Source organism: Gekko japonicus, unplaced genomic scaffold, assembly GCF_001447785.1.
Source record: "Gekko japonicus isolate JY-2015 unplaced genomic scaffold, Gekko_japonicus_V1.1 scaffold1429, whole genome shotgun sequence".
Classification (NCBI taxonomy): Eukaryota; Metazoa; Chordata; class Lepidosauria; order Squamata; family Gekkonidae; genus Gekko; species Gekko japonicus.
This window is the reverse complement of record NW_015167091.1, coordinates 162,262-179,524: the sequence shown is the minus strand read 5'-3', so window position 1 is coordinate 179,524 and position 17,263 is coordinate 162,262. Positions and strand designations below refer to the sequence as shown.

Here is a 17,263-nt window from a genome sequence, read left to right as displayed (position 1 = left end):
TCCCTTTTTTTAATATAGTAGATGAATATCTGTATAAAGAGGTAAAAGCTGGAAAGTAGAGTAAGTAAGGCTAAGCTCACAGTTTGGAGACGAAGTTCGCCAACCAAGTCGAAGAGCGACTGCTCAGTGCAGCAGTCAGAATAGAACTGGTGGGAGACCCGGGCTCTGCCCCTGTAGGCAAGCGCAGTGAGAGCCTGCGTGTGCCTTGGGGGCGGAGCGCGGGAAGAGGTTTGTTTAGGCTTGTTATGTTACCAATGGATGCCCTTTATCCCACAGGTGTGATGCACAGAGACCACAAAGATCTGCTTTATTCATGTTGTTTTTATAATATGTTACTGTTATTATTATCATTCATAAGTACTGCTGATAAATAATGTACAAAACATGCACATACTTAACACTGTAGCACTGAAACGGGCTGTCTGGATATTGTGGTTGATATGGTTCTTGGCTCAAAACAATTCCAAACCACCAAGCATCATCGATAATTGAACGAAAGTGGTCATCTGTAAGGGAAAAAAACATAGTACTCTATAATTCTCTGAAACCAACTTTTTTCTGTTCAGATCACATCGAAAATAAGAGCAGCTATTTCATGGCAGACTGTCACACAATGCAGTTTCTTAGTTCAGCACATGCATTGCAGATTACAGTCTGAATTCTATGCTGCCTCAAATGAAACAAGTTAATATTTTTGCCACTTGCCTCTTCCTGCTGCAGTTCCCTGAGCCCTGAAAAACTGCCTCAGATGTAGGGTACCTCTGGAAATGAAGGGGGCGGGGGGGGGGAGAGATAAGTAAAAACTGCTCCTTGCCCAGAGCACGAGTTCTTCTGCAAATTGTGCAGTGTGTGTATGTGTGATTTCTGCCAAACCCACTTCTTGCTGCACTCTCCTGTACTGCATCTCATATTATTCCCAAGGGTCCTCCCCCAGCTTTTCAGGAGGGGCAATGGTAAGTAACAAAAATCTTCCACAAACTTCCTCTATCTGTGGGTCAACAGGATTCAACCCTATGGATAGTATCCACAATTGCACTTTACAGGAAGAACAAGGCATTAAGCTATGAGTTCTAAATTACACATTTTAATATCCAATTTGGGGTAAACACTAGATTCTGAAAAAAATACAAGGTTCTATTAAACATAGTAAAGTACTACCAATCATTTGCCAAGGGATTTTAAGTTCCATTCTGACAGTTTAAATTGTTCTTTTTAGAGCTGAAATCCTTTTACACATATTTGCTATTGTGAATTACCACAGACTACTTTGAAAGGATAAATAAAACTTACCAGGCTGCCAGTTTCTTTGTCGTGCTTCATCGTAGAACTGACGTAATACAAGGAAATCAATAACATCTGGCATATCATGGTATCTAGAAAGAAGGTTCAGCCCAATTAGTCCTCGAATGTGTACAAATTATCTACATTATCTCTAAATTTTAAAAACCCTGATATGTGGGGGGAAATACATACTTGAGAGAAAAGGATTTGTCCAGAAGCTGCCCGCTAACATGATCCATAAGAGTAAGCTTGAGACAACATAGTGTAGGAGGACCAACTTCATAATGTATCCCAACAATTTTTACCAATTCTTGTTCCTAACAAATGCACATATAATAAAGTTTCTCATTAATACTTGTATAATGGTCAAGTAAATTATTTATAATTCTGTCAGAAACTGAGCAGCAGAAACCAGGGCAATACTGGGAATAAAAGTTTTACAACAATTCACTTTCTCAAAACAGAAAAAAGTTTAGTTTCTGTTGCATATTTCTTACTAAGTATCTAACTGTTCTGAACCAATAGTGCATGCATCAACACAGGGAGGAGGGCTCCTGTTCTAGCTGCCAAAAAAATAAAAAACCAAATTTACAACTACTTAAACTATCTTTTTAAAACAAAACCCATCATAATCTGCTCTAATATCCAGGTTTTTAACAATTCCAGCAAGTCACTTGTGAGACATTAAAGGTAAAGGTTTCCCTTGCTCGAAAGCCAGTCGAATCTGACTCTAGGGATGCGGTGCTCATCTCCGTTTCCAAGCCAAAGAGCCAGCACTGTCCAGAGATGTTTTCGTGGTCATGTGGCCGGCATGATTAGACGCCGAGGCGCACAGAACACTGTTACCTTCCCACCAAAGCGGTACCTATTCATCTACTTGCAATTTCTTGCTTAACTGCTAGGTTGGCAGGTATTACCTATTAGCTATTATAACACATTCATAGTCTACAAAGACTAGCATTTCAGGGCCCAACAGAAGACAGAGCTGGATCCAATGACACCATCTCTTCATAAAAGGGCAGCTTTGTATCTTACTGTCAAGGACTCCAAGCCTGAACCCCACGGGTTTCCAGGGCAGTGTACACAAGAAACCAGTCCTTTGTAAAAATATATGAAGTTTATTAAAGACTTTTCAGAAATAGTTTTTGTTTCTAGGCAACACAACACTCTAAAATTTAGCAGCAGAGGAAAACAAGAAAAGCTAACTTTTACTATCTAACATATTTGATGGCATAATCTCCAAAAGGTGGAGGTGATGGCTTAAGCATTCTCTACATAGCCGTGCATTGCAATGCAAGCATATCATAGTCCAGGCCTCAGTTCAACCAAATCCCCCAAATTAGCCTCTTTCGCTTAGCCTCTTAGTTCAATTATAGTCTTGAGCCAACTAGTGTGAGGTGATGGTAACCATCCAATCAGTACACATTCTCAATAGAACCCTCTAGAAGACTACATCACCATTGTTGTTTCCCCCTCCCATCCTGTGAGCAACAGGTTCTCAAGAAGAGTCAATTATCACATTCCTAACTCTGGCCTTGAAGATAAGGGCCATGTAGGCAGAGGCCCAATTACTAACACCTGCAAGATGTGGTAAGCCTATTAGTATTCACATTCATCCTTGGAGAGGAATCAGGGGTGCCTTGCTCACACTTTCCCCTAGGGTACTACACAAGAAATGGATGGATGGATTCTGAGACAGTTCAAACGCTTTGTAAACGTTCGACAAGCCAAGCAGGAAACAAATCTTCAAACAAGCACATCCGATATAAGCTACATCTATCAGATTGTGCATTCCTTGTCTCTATATTGCTTGCATCTTCAGGCTATATACAGGCCATCAACACAGTCTGAATTATCAAAAAGTCACCTGATGAGTAAAAAGCTTCAAAAGAAAGTTACAGTTTAAAATAACTTCAATAATCCAGCTAGAACACAAGGGTTCTTCAACCTATAGTAAAGTGCTAGCCCTAATCTCTTGATGGAGACACTACAGCCAATTTGGAGTTGTCAGACTAATATCTGAGACCCAGGTTTGAATCCCCATTCATGCCATGAAACTTGCTGTGCGACCTTGGGCCAGTCACACCCTCTCAGCCTAACCTATCTCACAGGGTTGTTGTGAAGATAAGAAATGGAGTTGAGAACAATGATGTAAGCTGGAAGGTGGGGTATAAATTAATTTTAAAAAATAATAGTGTTACGCCAAAGAGAAGAGACAATTAATAGTCAAAATCGAGTAATTTGGCCAGCACACATGCATGTCTCATGTGTGGGACTACAGAGGCTCTAAAGATTAATTCTCGCAACAGATTCCCTACAACTTTAAATGCAACAACACTGAGAATGTGTACTGACAGCTATATGATTATTTTGGTTTTCAGAAAACACAACCTGTATTATCTTCATTGTAAATATCAAAATGGGGCACACAGCAGCTAAACAATAATATATTGTATATATTTACAGAAACTAACATGGTACAGTACATCAAGATGCATTTGTCTGCAGAAGGTTCAGATCTAAACTCCCACTCCATGAAGTTGAAACTACGTCCTTATTTACTTTCTTAGTTTGGCTGGTTTTCCAAAACCAGTTTTTCTTGACAGAACCAATGAGTTAAGGACTGTAATGTACATTAGGGAATGGACAATTGCTAATGCTGAGCTAGTCTTACCCTAAGAACCATCTTTCGCCATGGTTCCTTGTGAGGATTCAACTCATAGATATTGTTTTTTCTTACTGCTTCAATATAAGCTTCATGACCTTGTCGAAAATATATTACCTAATGAAAACAAGGTAAAATCAATGAATAAAAATCACTCTACAGACTACAAAATTTAATCAAGAATTTAGATTTGGCTCTCCACCCCCAATTTAGTTTGCCAGCTTTTAAATTAACTACTTAGGGAGGTGAAGCTGCCTGCTCCATTTACCAGCCCTTCCTCTAACCAGTACATAACTAGCCAGGTTAAACAAATTGGCCACAGAGAAATGTTCCTATACTGTGCCACAGGGGAAGCAGAACACAGTGATTAATTAATTTACCACACTCCCAGGCTACTACATCAAACTGCATGTGTAAACAAGCACTTCTACCTCAAGGTTCAGTAGCTCTTTAAGAAAGAAGGGTGAACAATGCATGCAGACTCTCATACCAGTGACCAATTCCAGATTGCCCCCCAATTGCAATTTGGCTTATCCTTTTTGAAGCCTTAAAAGGGACAGGAGTCCTTTAAGGCTACAAAAGTACCACCAAAGCATAGATTGTTCTCAAGTGCCAACACGTGAGAACTGCAGCAAGTTACAAGACTAAAATGTTACTTTAAAAGGATTGTAAATTAGATACCATTATTTAATTCTCACCTCATCGCCCATTTGAGGGACAAAAGGAGACCTTCGGAGTCTCGTGTCTGTAATCCAATCAGGAGGGTGAAAATCATAGGGCGATTCTAGGCTCACTGACTGGGTTGGAGCATTTTCTTGTGTTTCCTTGTAAAACAGTTCTCACATTAGCATACAACCTTCTACAAGCGTTAAGACTACTATTCTCTGGATAATCTCACTTATGCATCTCAATAAATAAAAAATTACTACTTAACACACAGAAAGGACAATGGCAAAAGGGTACTTAGACATAAGTCACATCTCTATGAACAGTGGCTCAAAAACTTTGAAATGCTGCTAATTTCTGCTAATTTTACAACCTTTAATGTACAACTCCACAGCTCTCTGAAGTAACCACAGCCACTGTACCCTATACTCTGTCACCCAACTAATACAAAGTTGTCCCCATTGTAGCTCCCACTTTGTGTAATTGCCTGCCAGATGAGGTCAGGAGGGCTCCCCACACTTCTTTCAGTCCACAGAATGCATATAATGGAATTGTTAAGGATGGTATTTTTATACATGGAAGTGTGCTGTAGTTCTAACGTTTGAGATGACTTTTAAGCATTTTTTACTGAATGTAACATACTATTTTGTATTGCTTTTTAATTCTGCAAACCAGCTTTGTTGAACGGTTTATTCTAGGTGTTGCGTTTTATTATATTGTCTTCAGATTTTTAATTGTTTAATTGCACTTCTTGTTATATGTACTACACCATCATTTTGCATTGTTCCCTAATGATTATATATGCTACAATTTCTTTATTAATTGTTGTTTTAATTATGCCACAGAGAAGAAGGTGGACTATAGTTCTGGAAGCCAGGTTCAACTCCAATACAATACAACAGACAACATCCACCCATGTAGTTTATATATAGCCTCTAGAAAGAAGATCTGAAGACCTTAAAGTTTTTTGTCATTTGGTTTAAAAAACAACCCTTAAACCTATTTTCATTGGTATACCCTGAAGGGGGGAAAAGAAAGCTTGAAAATGAAGTGAAGTATAATTCTATATCTTGCACAATATATTTGTAAACATTAGTGATGAATGAATTCCCCTTGGCTCATTTCAGAAAGGGTTCAGTTAAAGCATATTACAAAAAATGAAACAACTCTTTCTGTGCCTAATCCCAAAATTTGGACCCTGTCATACTCTTGCCAACCTAACATAATCAGGAGCACAACGAATCAAAGTGCCCCCTCATGAACTCTGCCCTAACACTCTCTTTACCTGCCCAGTGATGAAAACACTGAGAAGCCTCCTTTCCTATGATACTTGCCTCCCTTCTTGGCATGCTGAATACTGCTAAAGTTCAATCATCAGCAACATGCCATTTCCAGGGCATCCGATACACTCAGTTTAAGATTTGGATGTCCTACAAAAGCAAGTACCTTAGGACCCTTGATGACTGGGATGCTTCTACTGTAACACTCAAGCCATTACAAAGTATGGAGGAAAAGAATGGAGGCTTTATAAAAACCCTCCAGGAAGACCTTCCCATCGCTTCCAGGTAAATGGGAAGGCAACTGGCAGAGACCTGTGATGGTGCTAGATAAATTATTAGGGCCTGGACCCAAACTCAGATGGGGCTGGGGTTCATCTCATAATATGAGGGGAGGGGCCTCCTGAGGCTGCTTTTATAAGCCTTCAATTTTAAAAATTTGGTACTATCAACAATGCATTTTAAAACACCACTGATAATTCAACTCTGCATAAAAACACTTGCTTCATAATTTTTATTAAGGATCTAAAACTGTCCTTCCCTCAGACATTCAGAATATTTTTTATAAACGCTGTGTTGTGTTTACTGACTCTTCAAGAATCTTATCAGCTCCACCAACTACCTCTTAATTTAAAAAACTCATTTAAAACAATATATTAGCTAGCTATATGCTTTTGCCATCAGCTGCCCAACTTGACCTACAACAATACTCCACATCAGTGCTTATTTATAGAAAGCTCTAGTAACATTGCAGATAGCATACGCTGTTAATGCTGGCTAATAAATATTGAAGAATCCTAACCCCAATTAACCACTCAGGCATATTTAAGTAAATGAAAAATCATGCATACCTCCTCATGCCTTTTTGGTTTGTATTTTTTACGTCTTTTTCCCCTCCTCCTTGGTGGAGGTAATAGTTCCAATGATACCTCCTCTTCAGAACTACTACAGTATCTAATAGTTTTGCGCCGAGAAGTTCGTAAGGGAGGTTGTAGATTAATCCCTGCATCAGCTATCCAGTCAGAATATCTGCTTGAGGAGTCACTACTGAAGAACCATCCCAGACGAAAGAAAGAGTGGAAGTTAGAGAGCCATGACATTTATTGGTTCATAACTGTTGCCATTTGAAGATTTTTTCAGATCTGCTTTTGTTTTAATGGGAACTATAAAACAAAAGTTCTTTTCTACACAATGTTTTGTGATTGATTCCACTTATGGAACATTCTAGCACTCTGAAAGGGACGAAACACTTGCATCACCCTCCACTGGTAATGCCTTTGGTTTTACACCTACTGTGTAGATACCCTTCCTTTTCCTCCTTCTACTGCAGGAACATCCCAACAAGGAACTAGCTAGCAGTGCAAGCCTAAACAGAGATTAAGCGATGGACTTAGAAGGCTGTGCAACTCTGCTAAGGATCATGACTACTAATTTATGTTAAGGGAAATTTTCCTCTAAGTAGCATTATTCTTGCAAATGCAAGGGTTGATACAATAACATAACACCTAACTAAACAATAGGTTATTAATATTCAAAAAAGTCAGATGCAGAAATCAAAAGACAGTATTATAGAGGCTCAGAAATAAGACATGCTAAAGTTGATCTTTACCTGGAACTATTACTATTGGTTCTCTTGTCACTCTCCCACTCATCTTCATAAGAAGACAGAGGCAAGCCTTCACTTTCTTCTGCTTCCTAGATAAAAAATAAATTAGCTAAGACTCCTGAACAGTAGAAGAGATTGGAAGACTTTTTATACTGTGTTCTTCTTGTTCTTGCTTATTATTAAGAGTAAAACCTTAGATATATAGCTAAAAGGCATATACACTATCCTGTCCTCCATTTTATCCTCACAACAACCATATAAAGTGGGGGGTAGGCTTTGACTATGTGACCAGCCCAAGGTCACCTAACAAGTTTCATGGTAGAGATTTGCACTTGGGTCTCCCAGATCCTAGTGCAACATTCAAATCATTATACCACACTGGCTGTCTATGGAATTTATAAGGAGGCTCAGCTCCAGGTAGCTGCTCCACGAGCAGGGATGCAATTTGACAGTGCAAAAAGATCCCTACTGTTAAAACCCCAGACATAAAAGATTTTTTAAAAAACAGAAGACATGAGAAATAATGCAGTTCATATCTGTAAGGGATACTGCTTCCACTGGGCACACAATGGAGACAAAAAAATGATGGATCCCCCAACACTCATGTAGTTTCCTCAGTGCCTCTAAGGGCACCGTAACAAATCCCAGATGGCAGCCTATGTATGGTTTCTCACTCTCCTTTTCCATAGCCTCTTGAACAACAATGAACAAAACAATGGTTGTTGTCAGTGGGGTTGGCAACAGTTCCTACCTCGAAACCCACCCTCATAAAACCTTAAACCCTGATTGTGTATGTGTAATAACTCAGCCAATAAACAGTCAGCAAAGTTTGATTACCATTCTTTCAATGCTAGTTGTGTATCGGAAGTGTATCTGATTTATATTTCTACTATCTAGCTCAATAGCAATTATGTTGGTTCTCCTTCTGAACAAATGTGCACAGGGATGGGTAATAGTCCTGGCAGTCTGAAACACTTCATGACATTGCAGCAGGCTCTCTCAGACCACCAGAATTACAGTCCAGCCCTGCGTATGCTTATTCATTTCTCCTCTAAAAAATTTTCTAACTGGAAACAAATATCTCCTAAACCTTTATATCTCCCATCTGTAAAATAATATTAACGTTGCTCATGATGGGAGGGGCAGTGGCTCAGTGGCACAGCATCTGCTTGGCATGCAGAAGGTTCCAGTTTCAATCCCTGGCATCTCCAGTTGAAAGAGTCAGGTAGAGGGTGATGTGAAAGAACCTCTGCCTGAGTCCCTGAAAAGCTTCTGCCAGTCTGAACAGACAATACTGACCTTGATGGAGCAAGGGTCTGATTCAGTATAAGAAAGCTTGACGTGTTCATGACCAGGCCTTTCTGTAGTTTTCCTTCTGCATTGTTACAGTTAAATATTTAACCCTTTGAGTGATTTGGAGATGGTCTGAGTATTGATAGAAGGCATACAATACAGCAACCTTGCTGAAACTAAGTGGGAATGGGTATGGTCGAGTGTCTGGATGGAAGACCTCCTAGGATGCATGCATATCCAACCACCCTCAGTTCCACGATGGAAGAAGGTAACATAAATTTGTTCTTATCGGAAGGTCACCCAATAAATAATTCATGAGGCCAACGTAACATAACCAGCTGTGCCCAAGCTACCATTTAAGAGTTTCTGCTACTACCAGCTACTATAATGAAATAGAACAATTTACCTGTTCTATAAATCCAGAACAGTCATTGGCTTCTTCACTAGAAGAATCAGACTGCTCAATATTATTCCGCGCTTGATATCTTGCATATTTACGTCTATAAAGTCTCCTCTTGGACTGTATCAGTGAATCTTCAGAGTCACTCTAAATTAGACAATAAAGAGTAACTGAGTCAGGATGAGAAATAATGCATTACTGAAGTATAACGACCAACTTTGTCAGAAGCTCCAAGAATCAAATTCCATATTGAAAGGGCATATAATGTCACCACTTTTCATTAATCTTTTGAAAAGTTCCTTAATGAGGTAAAATATGACTATTATTCAAGATAAGAGAACGGGAAATGCAGTATTCTAAAAAAATATATTTCATAGGAGTTTTTTCAGTACTCCCACAAAAAGGGCCGTGTGTGTGTGTGATAGGGTATGGAAAAAAATGTTTTTCCCTGACTTTTTCCTTTGTTTTCTGGGCCTTCACCTCTCTAAGTAGGAAGCAACTGAACTACTATTATAGGTCTAATCAAAAAAAGGTGCTTAATGTGAAGGCTTCTCATTGTCAATGAATAAAGGAAATTCAGACAAGATTATTCCTATGAGCTGTCTGCACCAGCAGGACAATGCAAACAGCTATTGTTTTATCTGTGTGAGTGGAAAGATGGAGCTCCTATTTCAGAGGCATGTAACAGCAGAGACAGAACATACCTAGTTACTACAGAGGAGCATACAGGTCCTCATGGTAAACCAATCAAATAGAACTCTTGTAATGCCACTTGCATTTGCAGTTCTTTGGATGTGAACAAGTTATGCGACACCTACTCTGCGCTGTTCTGCTTGAGGAGACATGGCAGCTTGTAGCTGGGGGTAAACATGGATGATCCAATGAAAAGATGAGAGAAAGAGACTATCCTGCAATCTCCTAATTTATCCATCTATTAGCTCTTGACCAAAACTGCCATGAGCATACGATGCCTTTCCCCTGACCACCCATTTTTTTCTCATTCCAATTTGGATTGTGGGATAGCCAAACTACCAATTTCACCAATGTCTAGCATGTATGAAATAGTGGCACAGACCATTTATTTATTTTATACTGCACAAGTGCACCAAATGGCCTATGGTAACTACTACAACTGTGGTAGAAGTGCAGTGCAATATTCACTTAACAAGAGATGGTAACGGAGGACTCATAAGGTTTTGCTTCAAGGTAGCATCTATCCATTGCAAAAGTTCTAGCAACCAGAGTTACTCCCCCTTCTTACATAGATCATTTTGCGTAATCCATTAACATGTTTAAAAGGGCAGCTAAGAGCCATTTAGAATACTTTTGTAGCAGAGAAAAATGAAACCTAAATGCTATCATGCACCAGACTGCCAGGAACAATATTTTAAAACGACAAAGTGACAGAGCCACTAACTTTTGAGCTTTTGCAATAAAAGTACAACCGGGGTAGGTGATTATTCCAGAGATCTGGTCATGGTGAGGAATCTCTGTCTTTTGGAACAACAGTACCAGTTTTCTGTGAAGCAAACCATGAGCCCCCCTAGAGAGTTCTGAATGGCACACTGATAAAATAGCTCGACAGAGCCCATACTGTTCCTCTTGGACAGAGAGGCTGCTCATATATCTTGGGACTGTATGCCTATAGAGTCCATTGTAAAACCCTACACAGATTTTGAGAGAGAAGGCAAAAATCCTGATATGGAAAATGCTTATGAGATTATTGGGACAAACACCCTAACCTGGACAGTCCAGGCAAGACCAATCTTGTCCGATCTTGGAAGCTAAGCAGGGCTGACCCTGGCAAGTACTTGGAAGGGTGACCTCCAAGGAATACCAGGGCTGGGACGCAGAGGCATATAATTATCAAGCCACCTCTCTGAAACGTCCTAGCCCCACTAGGGGTCACCAGAAGTCACCATGACTTCTGGGCTCGCAAGTACATACACACACAAAATACAAAAAAGGAGAGATTATTGGGAAAAGCAACCATCTGAATACGGCCCAAATTTTGCAGACAAGGGTGAAGAAATTTCTGAAAGCTCCTCTAATCATGGCATTGTCTCTGGTTACAGCAAGAAGGGTAGGATATCATCCCTTGGAGTCAATGGAATGGGAGCTGGTTCCAAAACAACTGGCTCTGCATGCCCCTTCGGGCACAGCTGGAAGGAGGAAGGGCTTCATAGCCATATCTGTGTTTTTTATGCTTTTTGTGGCAATAGTGAGTTCTAAAATAAGTTACCAAAATGCATTTTGTTTTCCCACCTAAATCTGGGTAAAGAGAGAAGTTGTCCATTATGAGGGGAGGGAAACCGGTAGTCATGCTGCAGGGCTGCTTACTTTCCATTTCTTAGCCCTCTGATAGTCATAGTAATGGCAGCTCTCCTGATCACTAGACAGGGCAACTGGGTGGGTGTGCAAGGGAATAGTACCTGTTCCAGCAAGATGCCATCTTTATCAACAACACAGTTACTTCAGGTGACTCATTCTATTCCAGCTCAAGGAAAACATAGATGTGTAAGCTGGCAGCAGGAGGGCACATTTTACCTTGCCTCAAAATGTCCAGTGCCTTGGTGTTCATTTCAGAGTGCCTGAAGTTTTAGGCTTAGCCAATAGTGTCCTACTTGTCTTTCTGGCCCACCCCTGATTTGGATGGCTTAAGGAGCAAGCCAGGCCTCTGATGTAATTCAAACCACATCTCTCCTATGAAGTTGGCAGCCAATGTCTGAGGTAAGCTTATACTAGAAGGCCATTCCTAATGGGCAGAGTAAGGTGGCTGGTGAAATAAAACCATGCAACATTGGCCAAAAATGTATGAACAATGGAAGGGCTAGCTACAAACATTCTGAAGTAAAGCCCAGACAAAAGAATTGGAGAGGAGTCAAGAATGGTGGAAGAGAAATAAGAGAGAGCTGCACAGCAAACAACACTAGAACTGTGAGGTCCAAGGATAAAGGTAAAGCTGGTTCTGTGGAGTAAATGCAAGGAGGAAGCTGGCCTGGATTTCCTTCTCTGCTGATGAAGAAACTCATGTTTTCATCAAGACTTCCAAGAGCTGGATCAGAAGGTTCCATTCTGTTAACAGTGGAGCCTTCATTCTATGCAGTGAATCCTTTTTTCCCTTGCACTGGTGGAAGACTCCCTAAATTAGAGCAAGGTTCCACTGTTTGCAGAATGGAACCTTTATATCAAGCCAGGGACACTTTCTCTCTCACACACACACTCACCTATACAAATATTTGTTAAGGCTGCAGGTTAAAGAAACCCTTAAAATATGTAAAGCAGACATCTGTGCACTTGCACACAGCTAGAACATCAGTATATCTGATCCCAGTCAAGTGTTGTGTGCAGTTCTCAAACATTCAAATAAGTGACTTCTTTGAAGTACAGCTTGTGCATGTGCTCTACGTGGTATTTACAATCACGAAGAACTGCACAGTGCAGGTATTTCCCACCTTTTCTGAAGACTGAAGTAACTTCCTTTTTTGTTCTGTTGTATACAGCCACTTCTCTTCTTCACCTTTCGCAATCCTATATTCTTCTTGATTTCTAAAAAAAAAAAAGCAACCCCAAACTTGAAAATTTGTCAGACAGCATGCACAACCACAGTTGTAGAATATTAACAGTTTACAGTTTATCATTTATCACCATCTTATACTTGGAAGAGGATAAAAAACTATTTACCAATTTCACTCTACACAAAAATAACATGCCTCAAATTTAGGCTTAGTGACGTTCAGCTACAGTTATTCCTAGATACTAGCATTTTAGCCTCTTTGAAAACTTATCAGGCTGAAAGACAGGATAAAACAAAATTAAGTGGTATACAAAAAGTCCAACAAGTTATTGTCTCTGTCCAGAAAGGTAATATTATGAAGATGAAGGGTGCAAGGAGCGTGATTCTGAAGTTATGAGATAGGCCAAAGAAGGGTAATGTGGCAACAAACAGCCCAGATCAGTAAGCTTATGGTGGTCCAAGAATGTCTCTGATGCATAAGTTGTTTTAAGAAACAATTTTAGAAGAGAAATGGCAAATGAGCAAATCTTTTTATCTTTCAGTCATTTGGGGCTCTTAGGAAGAAAGACAAAATATAAATATTTGGAAATAAAACAAGATTTTTTTAATGTCAGTAGACCTACACACCTGAATATGCTTGATGTTACTTCTGGAACAACTACTCTCCGTCTCCACGCCTGAAGATCTCTCTCTGTGGCAATCTGACTCCTTGGAGCATTCTGATGCATCTGGCGCACACCTTCAACTTGCCCACTACGCCGCAAACCAATATTAGGTGGGGACTGGATATCCGAGCTAAGCATCCGATAGACTAGAACACATTTTGATAAATATACAATAAATGAACAATCACTAAGCATCTTGTCTTTCCTGGATTCATCACTGCTGGATAAGTGTTTCAGGTGCAACAACAGAAATAAAGTGGCATTCCACTTGGTGATTTTTTTTTAGTAACAGATAACAACATGGCTACTTTGTAAGTGCTATCCAAGATTACAGTTGCAGGACTCTAGGAACTCTTGCCATAATTAAGCAGAGTATTAAACTTTGTATGTTCAGTCTCTCCATCAGAGCACCCCCACCAACTTTACCAAGGGGAGGCTGTCTCAAGGTTTTCTTTCAATTTCTAACACAAAGGATTTCATTGTGCATAACATTTAAGATGTGGTGAGAAAACTGCATGTTTTGACTTGTTAATCGTTTATTTTGCATAAACAACAACTCTGAAAAAAGATTTTAAACTGAGTTAAGTGGCAGAAGGTAAAAGCCATACAATATACTATGTGAAACAAACACAGCAGCACAGCCAGTTTCAGGCTCAACTTTTAACCCTCTGTGGGTTTTGCTGAAGGTTTCTTAATATTATTAATTTACTTTGTTTATACACCACTTTCTTCCCAATGGGAACTCAAAGCAGCTTCCACTGTTCTCGCCTCCATTTTTATCCTTAGAACAACACTGTGAAGTTCAGAGAGAGTGACTGGCCCAAAGTCACCCAGCAGGCTTCCACATCAGAGCAGGGATCTGAACCCAAGCCTCTAAGTTCCTAGTCCAGCACTCTAACCACTATGCAACACTCTCTCTCTAAAGAGTGTTTCAGCAGCATAAAGATGAACACATTTATTGAGGCATTAACTTTTTGTTATTACAGCTGAAGCAAATGAACATACCTTTCTGGAACTGGATGTTTACAAAAATGAATCTAGAATATAGGCATAATCATGCAGATATGGCATTTACCACAGAAAGGTTACATAAACACCTAGTAAACCAGATGGATTCCACTCAAACCATAATTAGATGATCTAGTAGTTTTCTATAGATTTGATTCTATGGATTTTCCACTTGCAGAGGTGAACCAATGTCAGCACTGTCTGCTCAGACTAGCAGTGGCTCTCCAAGGTCTCAGTCAGAGATCTTTCACATCACTTGCTACCAGATCTTTTCACTTGAGATCCCAGAGACTTAACCTGGGACTTTCTGCATGCCAAGCAGACTATCTACCACTGAGCTGCAGCCCCTCTAGGTGGACTCCCAACACACACACACACTCAGAAAGGCCAATACTGGGGGAGTCTTATGGACAACACGCTATATGGCATGATGGGCTGAAGTAAAGAAGAGGAATCGGGTGAAACTGCCACTTCACTCTTGTGCGGGCAGAAAGCTTATATGATCCATCCGTATGTTCTAACAAGTTTAATTTTCTGTAATATCTGTATCATGCTTTTTTCTTCCCCAAACATTCTACCTATATAGTAATGTTTGCCAAACATTAGACTTCATGAACTTAGGATGCTACCTATGTACTTCTGTTCCATAAAAGTGAGCAAAGTGGCCTTCAGATCTACATCCCAAAACTGGTTTGTTTGTTTTTCCCATAAAAGTGAGGGGAAGTTTTTGGGATACTAAATGGTAAGGTAACAAGCTTTTATATACTCTAAGTTATACAGTACCTAAGTCACATTAAAACACTCCAGCACACACAATGTTTCCCTGTTAGGAAACAATACCGTATTCATGTATTTTCTCCCTTTGGGAAGCCAAAAAGCTCACAACATCATTCTTCCCTTCTGTATTTTATTCTAACAATCCCACTGCGAGATAGATTAGGTTGAGTGTGTGTGAGTGGCCCAACATCATCTACTGAGAGTCCATGGCAAGTGGGGATGTGTGAAAAACAGGTTGCTTACCTGTAACTGATGATCTTTGAGTGGTCATCTGTGCATTCACACCTCTGGGATATAGTGCGCCTGCGCTCACCTCAATTGGTTCCTCTTGAAAGCTAAAGGGATTTTTGCGCCCGCTCCCCAGTCACACGCCAGCGCCACTGCACATGACTAAGGGAGGGGCACGACAATCCCACCAGTTTCTTTTGACTGCTACCATCAGTCTCAGAGTAATAAAAAAGGAGAGGACCGAAAGCAGAGGGGAAGGAGGACGGGTGGTGTGAATGCACAGATGACCACTCAAAGATCATCAGTTACAGGTAAGCAACCTGTTTATCTTCTTCGTGGTCTCTGTGCATCACACCTCTGGGAGATTAGCAAGCAAAAACAGGCCTACCTGGAGGAGGGAGTTGAAGGTCCTAGACTTGTGCCGCCTGCAACACTGCCCCTCCCACCATGGAACGTTGATGAAGATGCACATCCAGGGCGTAATGCTTCACGAACATGTGGGAGGTAGCCCAGGTTGCTGCTTGACAGATGTCAGTGAGTGACGAACCTCTCAGGAAGGCTGTGGACGTGGCTACTGCCCGGGTGGAATGCACTCAAAGCGAGCCTGGAAGTGGCCGTTTGGCCAGTAAGTAGCACAGTTTGATGGTTTCCACAATTCACTTGGATAGACATTGAGAAGAAAGCTTCTTCCCCTGCACAGGTGTGCTATAGGAGACGAACAAGGCCTATGACTGAAGGAATGACCTTGTCCTATTGAGGTAGAAGAGTATGGCTCTCTTGATGTCTAGAGTATGAAGACGGCGTTTCTCGTCGCTCGTAGGGGACGGGAAAAACGTCAGAAGAGCAATGTCCGCTCACAAATGGAACTCAGAAACAACCTTGGGTAGGAAAGAGACATCTGGGGCCAAGGTGACACCATCATGGTGAAAAACCAAATACAGAGAATCGCAACGGAGTGCAGACAATTCACTCACTCATCTTGCTGAAGTAATGGCTACTAGGAAGGCAGTCTTCCACAAGAGAAGCTGCAGGCTAGACGTGGCCATGGGCTCAAACGGTTTGCCCGTTAATCTGGACAGTACTAGAGATAAGTCCAGGAAGGAGTCAGCCCATGAGTCAGAGGAAAGAGGCGAGTGAGGCCCTTCAGAAACTGCTTCGTTTGCGGGTGAGAAAAAACGGAATAGCCATCCACCGCAGGATGATAGGCGGAAATGGCAGCTAAGTAGATCCTTAAAGAAGAGCAACTAAGACCCAAGTCCAGGCAGGTCAACAAGAATCCGAAAACTATCCTCAAGTTCGTAGGGGGCGGTGGTAAACCCAACGACTCGAGGTATGACAGGAATTTCTTCCACTTTCCTTCATAGGAAGCACGTGTTGCTGGCTTCCGACAGTTCAACAGAACAAGGTCTATCCTGTTTCTGAGCTGTGCTAAGGGATTCTCCACGCCATGAGTTTGAGGTGTGGTACATCGTGGTGAAGCACTCGGCCCTCCTGAGCCAGGAGGAGATCTGGTGCCGGGGGGAGATGTATGTATGTGCCCCGGGACATGTGGAGCAGAGTCGGGAACCAGTGCTGACGTGGCCGCCATGATGCCACGAAGATACATTGAGGTTGTTCCTTCATGATCTTGCGCAGCACTCTGGTTAGTAGAGGAATTGGTGGGAACAGGGATATGTGCCTGTGGGTCCATGGGTACATAAGGCCGTTCCCCAAAGACAGAGGGTCCTGTCCCGCCCTGGTTCAGAACAGACAACACTTCATGTTCTGACGCGTCGCAAACACATCAATTTCTGGGTGACCCCATCTGTGGAAAATTGGTTGGAGGTAAGCCCAGTCAAGCTTCCACTCATGGAGGGATGTGCCTCCCCTGCTCAGAAAGT

At 41.1% G+C, this 17,263-nt stretch overlaps 1 protein-coding gene across 1 annotated transcript in view; it reads right to left on the bottom strand.

Annotated features, from left to right (window-relative positions):
- BRWD1 (bromodomain and WD repeat domain containing 1) overlaps positions 1 to 17,263 on the bottom strand; it is a 91,201-nt gene that overhangs the window by 33,650 nt on the left and 40,288 nt on the right. Inside the window, exons 19-28 of the mRNA XM_015412882.1 lie at positions 13,333 to 13,516; positions 12,644 to 12,737; positions 9,195 to 9,335; positions 7,499 to 7,584; positions 6,741 to 6,936; positions 4,645 to 4,770; positions 3,956 to 4,063; positions 1,474 to 1,598; positions 1,291 to 1,373; positions 395 to 506 (exon numbers count right to left, since the gene is read on the bottom strand). Of these exons, the coding sequence (XP_015268368.1) occupies positions 395 to 506; positions 1,291 to 1,373; positions 1,474 to 1,598; positions 3,956 to 4,063; positions 4,645 to 4,770; positions 6,741 to 6,936; positions 7,499 to 7,584; positions 9,195 to 9,335; positions 12,644 to 12,737; positions 13,333 to 13,516 (1,255 nt within the window). The remainder of the gene's footprint in view (positions 1 to 394; positions 507 to 1,290; positions 1,374 to 1,473; positions 1,599 to 3,955; positions 4,064 to 4,644; positions 4,771 to 6,740; positions 6,937 to 7,498; positions 7,585 to 9,194; positions 9,336 to 12,643; positions 12,738 to 13,332; positions 13,517 to 17,263) is intronic.